At 41.1% G+C, this 6,352-nt stretch overlaps 1 protein-coding gene across 1 annotated transcript; it reads right to left on the bottom strand.

Annotated features, from left to right (window-relative positions):
- Positions 1-274: 274 nt before the first annotated feature.
- On the bottom strand, positions 275-3,923 carry CLEC14A (C-type lectin domain containing 14A). Its single transcript, XM_081290445.1, has one exon. It carries the CDS (start codon positions 3,826-3,828, stop codon positions 2,353-2,355), a length of 1,476 nt encoding a protein of 491 aa, XP_081146571.1. The 5' UTR covers positions 3,829-3,923; the 3' UTR covers positions 275-2,352.
- Between the last annotated feature and the right edge of the window lie 2,429 nt (positions 3,924-6,352).

Genomic DNA, 6,352 nt, shown 5'->3' with positions numbered 1-6,352 from the left:
AAGATATTGATAAATAATAAAAAAAGTGATAGTAGAGAAGGAATACAGAGGATGAACACTGACCCTAACTTCAAATAGGCTCAAGAGACCATATTTGGCTGGCTGTATTCTACCACAGAATCAACATTTTAAGGGAAGACTTCAGAGCCAGAAATAAAAGGATATTCAGTGCCACTTGGTCTGCAATTGCCATCTGTCAAGAAATCAAAGAAGAAAACAAATAGTTTTCTTGATATACTAATAAGAGGAATAATAAGGAACAATAACCAAATAATTGACTGATACCCATTTATTCTTCACAAAGAATATTTAGAGCCCAAAACCCATAATACCATATGTTGCCTTATAAAATAATGACACATTCTCTGTTGTATGAAATAATAATACAAAAGCATCCAGCTTTAAGATGTGTGTGTGTGTGTGTGTCTGTGTGTGTGTGTGTGTGTGTGTGTTAGGGGTCAGTTAAGTTACAGATGAAGGTATTTTTTCAATCACTATATGCTCTATTCAATAGTTACCTTCTCTACTGAGAATTCATGTAGTAAAGAGGAAAACTATAACACTAAAACAGAGGTGAGCTGAGACATACTCTGATGAGTTGGGGAACATTTGGCAAGCCATTATTGATCTAATTTTTAGTTTCACTTAAGAAATGATAATTTTTAAAGTTCCTTCAAATGTTGCTAATTCTATTTCATTTATGATTTTACTTAAATGTAATTACTTATAAACATATTTAGCATATGAAGCAAATTATCTATTACTTTATTCCTTTAATGTTAAAATACCAAATATAGAGACTTATATTTAGAATAATGGGCTTATACATTGAGCTGTTTTAATTTTCTAGTAGATTATTTTATTTTTTGGTAATTTACTAATTTTGGTCCATCCTCCTTTGTATACATTATACACTCAAGTATTTCAAAATAATTCTGTGAAAATATAGCATAAGCTTTTTCCTATTTTTGTTTTTCCCCATTACTGAACTTGTTTCTCTAGTTCTCTCCATGAGCTAACCTTTTGCACTTTAAAATTCTTAGCACTTTAAAACTAGAATCAGAAATCTCGATACATCTACATAGTAATTTTTATTATGTCTTAATTTTTGTCACAGAAATGCTTCATTTTTATTACTTCCTAATAATACCAAATCATAACTTATTGACAGATTTTTTAAATTTATCATTTCTTCCTTCTACTCTTAATTCTGTGGAAAGCTGTTTACCATGCCTTTGTCATGGGAGACTCTTGTTAAATTGTAATCATTCCAAGATGAACATGTATTGTGACTGCACATGCTTATTCAGAAGAAAAGGAAATGAATTGACAATCAAGTTTATCCATGAATTAAAAAGTGCACAAGCATCTCCCAACTTTGAAAGAAACCCAGTTTACTTTTGCTTTAATGCACCCAGAAGATTTCAAATCAATACTTAGCATTAACGTTTTAATTGAGAATTAACATCACCATAATTGGAAGTGAGGATCAGCATCCTAATATTTAGGATAAGGTGATTTGGTTGCAGAGGTCATTACACTGGAGAGCACAAACATTGAAAAGGGAAAACACAAATCATTTGTTTCCTTGGGCAAGGGCACACAGAAAACACTTGAATTGGTGGTCAACTATAATTTGCTTCCAGAGCCAGAAACTCTGGAAACACTCCACTGTGGATTTATAGCAGAGCACACAAGTAGCAGTGACTTTGAAATCAAAGGATAAAAGAACAAAGGGAAAAGTTACCAGCTCTGAAAGATCTGTTCTATCACAGGGCTTAAGGACTTTCCCATCAATCTAAAAGGAATAGGTACCTGTGGCTATTCCCAGCAGACCCCAAATTTTGTTACAATTCCCAACATGCTCCTAAATTATTCCTAAATAGTTACTTCTTGTGGAAGCCAAACATATTTGAATCTGGGTTATCAACAATCTTTTATTTTTTATTTTTGACTGGGAATTTCAAATCAGTATGTTCTCAGCTGCACAATATAGACAGGTTTCCTTCCTATTTTGATAAAAAATAACCTTTAAAAATGTATTGTTTTCTATTTGCTTCCAGTGTCTTGAAATGTTCTGTTACTTCTCTAAATTCTCCAGAACATAAGAAAATACTGTTCTCCCCCTCACCCCCTACCACCCTGCCCACCAGTACCACACTAAGGCACTTCCACCTCATCCACCTTCCGGGAATGGGGAGTGTGCTGTTCAGATTGAGTTCCTTGGTGGCATAGAGGAAATTTAAAGGGGGAATTTCTGTAGAACTCGCCATCCCACAAGTAAGTTCATCTTTTCCCTTTTCCTTGAAATGGCGAAAGGATGTTCACAAGGAGTGTCCATGACTTGTTTCCCTACGTGTTGCTAGAGCCAAGGGAGGACCCTGCCAGCGAGGGGCCCTCTGCTCTGTCCAGCACACCAGAGTTCCTGACCTTCACCCCATTGTCTGTGCAATGTGCAGAACCGGAACGCAAAGTAGGGGTCTCAGCATCAGTCTCCTTGCTCCCTGGGGCCAAAGGCCCCTTCCTTGATGAGGACTGAGGGCTCTTGTGAAAGCAGAGTTTGAAAAGCCCCAGCACTGTCATAGTCAAGATCACCAATACTACTACTGCTATGCTCACGAGTATGAAGACCACCGTGGATGAGGAGTCCAAAGAATGGGGAATGAGAGAGGAAGATGTGGAATTAAACGTGGGGGTCACGCTTCCTGATGGGGTGATGGTGGCCTTTGACTTGATTCCAGGGGACATTTGAAGGGTCGATATGGTGCTCTCTGTTCCCCACTGAAGAATCTCAGAAACAGATGTTGCAGAACTGTCTTTTCCAGTGACATGGGGTATCTCTCCTGGCTTCTCACGGACTGGAGGTGACGAAGGTCTCTTTGGCACTGGGCTGGCTTCAGTGAACAGCTGGAGCCTGGTGAGCCCCGTGGTTCCCCCAGAGGTCGGCTGTCCTTCCCACTTTGTCACACAAGAGCGTCTGTCTTTCCCCAACTGGAAGCCTGCAGCACATTCACAGGCAAAGTTTCCCAAGTCATCTAGGCAGTTAGGGAGCTCTGAGCATCTGCCGGCACGGAGATACCTCCCTGGGCAGGGACAGAGCATCGCCCCAGTGGGGAGCCCTTCCCAATGAGCGCCATTCTCTTCCTCGACGCAGGTGGCCGAGATGGAGAGCTCCCCCGGGCAGCGTGCACTCACCTTGGTCCCAGGAGGACTGAAGTCCAAAGAGGAGCTGTACATCTGGAAGGGAGCACGATAGCTCAAATTAGACGCAGCCCCGGGGCGCGGCGCAGGGCACAAACTCTCAAACTTGTACTTGCACAGGTAGCCGTTGGCGCGCGAGTGGCAACGCATCTCCTTCCAGCCCGCGGGCTCCACCCCACCGGTGGCCTGGAGTCCCGCGCAACTCCGCACAGTACAAGAGAGTTGTGGCTCCTTCACCCACGGCAGCGTGTCATTTTCGGACTCTCCGGAGTCAGGGGACAACCAGGAGAAACCCCGCAATGGCTCGTTCTCCAAGGTGCAGTTGGAACGTCTGCGCTCCAAGGCGACCCAGAACAGAAGGTCTTTGGAGCCTCCTCCAGGCCCGGGGCCTGCCCTTAGGAGCGCGAGCACTGCACGCAGCTCAGCACCACCATGCACTGTGCTGAGAGACCCGCCGCGAAGGCTGCAGGCCTCCTCGGCCGCCAGCCGCTTGATGGTAGCGTGGTGTAGACTGTAGCAAGCCCCAGAGGCTGAGCAGCCCGCGCGGTCGGCGGTAGGGTGCTCGCCACCACCAGGCCTGGGCCAGAATGCCTGACAGAGGAGACACAAGGCGAGAGCCGGCCTCATCGTGGAGACCCTCTGCCCACCGCTGCTCCCAATTTAGATCTGCCCTGCCCCAGAGCGCCGAGAGTCTCTGGAGCGCTGTCACCGCCCTAGTCAGCTGGCTCCCCCCACCGGGTGACCCCTCCCCTCTCTTCTCCTCCGCCCCCGTGCCCCAAACGCCAGAATCCCCACCAGAGTCCTTGAGGCCAACAGCTTCCCCTGGGCCGCGACAGGAAATGTGTCCCTAGCTTAGCCAAGCCCGGTGCAGTCTGATTTATTCTGGAGTCAGGAACACAGCTGGCGCCTAAACCCTGGGAACACAGACCAGAAGGTCAAATGCCCTGTTTAGAGCAGGAGAAAAAGTTAAGTTGCTACTAGGATGAAGTGTATCGCTTTCCTTGCTCAGGGAATTTCTGGACCTGGATCCCAGAACACATTGGTGAACTTTGGCAGGAAGGACTGGAAAAAAGGCCCACGCCCGCGCATTGTGTTTCTGTCGGGGATGGTGGAATTGGCGTCACAGTAATTTGCAGACAGCTCCAGTCTTCAGGTTTCCTGCTCGTATAGGGAGATAAAAATCATGTGAGAAATCTTAGCATCTCCCTCTACACCAGAGGCAGCACTATTTAACCGCAGATCTCTTCCAGGGGCTCTGCTTCTCTATTCTGTCAAAGGAAATCCAGTCGTCCTAATAGCTAGTCAAAGAATTTAAAATTCCTTCGGGTATTTTAAATGGGAAACACTTGCTTCTTAGGTCAGCACTGGCCTTAAAAGTTTATTTTCACCCCCACCCCCTTTGAAATAGCCCATATTGGTTTATTCAGGAAAGGAAATCTATTTCTACACCTAAATGAAATATTAGGGCTATAGATCTTAACTGTTAGGTGGTTAGGTTTTCTTCAAGCTTATAGGTCAGGTACAAATGAGTTCGTGGACTTATTAATATTAGAAACAACTGCCCTATGTATGATTTTATTCTTGGAACTATTTTAATATCATTTTCTCCCATGACTAAGTATCAATATTTATAGCAGTAAGTTGTAAAAGTCTCCTTTCAGAACATTAGCGTTCAACATCCTTAAAAATTTAAAATATGTACTACATTATGATGCATATTGTATGCTGTAAAATGATACTTTGTAATTTGAAAGATTATTGAATCAATTTCTTCAGAGTACCAAGAGGTGTCCTATTTTAATATAAATACCAGTATTCACTTGGAAGAGGGGAAGAAAAGATAAAGGAAGGAAAGTTTCAGAATCTATATTGTCTGAATTTCTTGTTAGTAAACTTAGAAAATTCAACATCATTTTAGAAAATATATCATTTTATCTTGACTAACAGTGACCAAATGTGTTGTAATCAGAAATCAGAGTTTCAACTAAGCACTCATAATGATGTATGATGGTTTTAAATATCCTTCAGAATGACAGTTCCTGTTCCATGAACAATGAATACCACCACACACTTAGGCTCATTTTGTTAAACTGCTCTGGTTAATGATTGTTGAGAAAGGAGGTATCAGGCTCACATCTGCATGTTCCCATCTTATGTATTTATATATATATATATATATATATATATATATATATATATATATATATATATATATATAATCATTCTTCTCACTTTCAGTTCGTCCCGGACATTCCATGTATTTTAACAAGCCATAGTAAACATCATGAATCATCATCCCACTTACCTTGCTCTTGCTGACTGTGGAGTTTCACAGCAGGATTTCTCTCCTACCCTTTTTGTTTCCCAATTTAAAAGACATTCATTAGTGCTTCACTTCAAATGTCTGAGACATCCAAACATGGTTTTGCATTTAAATTAAGTAACTTAGTGTCTTATGAGAAAGAAACATGAAAATCCCAAAATCAAATTGAATGAATTTTGAAAATACTTGATCATTTGGGTTATCTCTATATGCCTGTGCAATCTATGACAGACAGTGTTTGGGTAAATATGTCACTGCAGTGTGGCATATTTCAATAAAACCTTTTTCAAACTTAAGTAGTTCATGGAAATTCTTAGATATTTTAAAAATCACTTGGGATGAGATGAGGTTTCAAGAGTAAAAAGGATTGAATAACTGAAAAGTTTATAATAAATACATGATCTCACTCCCTGGCATTCTGCCTAGGTAGTGGCATATTACAAGAGAGGAACATATTGACCATAATGGTTATACATCATAGTCTTGGCCATGCCTGAAATGATGTGAGAGAAGAGTTTGAAAAAAAAATTAGTTTGAAATAAGACACATATCATTTCCTAATTAATTAGTTTGTAATGATTCACATGCTACTAACATTTTGAAAAGTACAGTATCTGAAAATTTAGAAATGGAGAAAAGCTTTTATTTTTGAATAATACATTTATTAAGATTACAATAGGTTACCATTTTACTTTCATTCATGTCAAAATACTTCAAAATCTGATAATAAGAAGTGTGAATCTATAGGTTTCTCTTGTTATAGATGAGAGCAACTACATTGGAAAAATCTTGCCAGTTTTTCTTCTAATTGAGTATCTGCATGCTCCG

Source organism: Spermophilus citellus (genome assembly GCF_964194105.1).
Source record: "Spermophilus citellus genome assembly, chromosome: 4".
Classification (NCBI taxonomy): Eukaryota; Metazoa; Chordata; class Mammalia; order Rodentia; family Sciuridae; genus Spermophilus; species Spermophilus citellus.
Note: the sequence above shows the minus strand (reverse complement) of the source record. Positions and strands in the feature narration are given on the sequence as shown.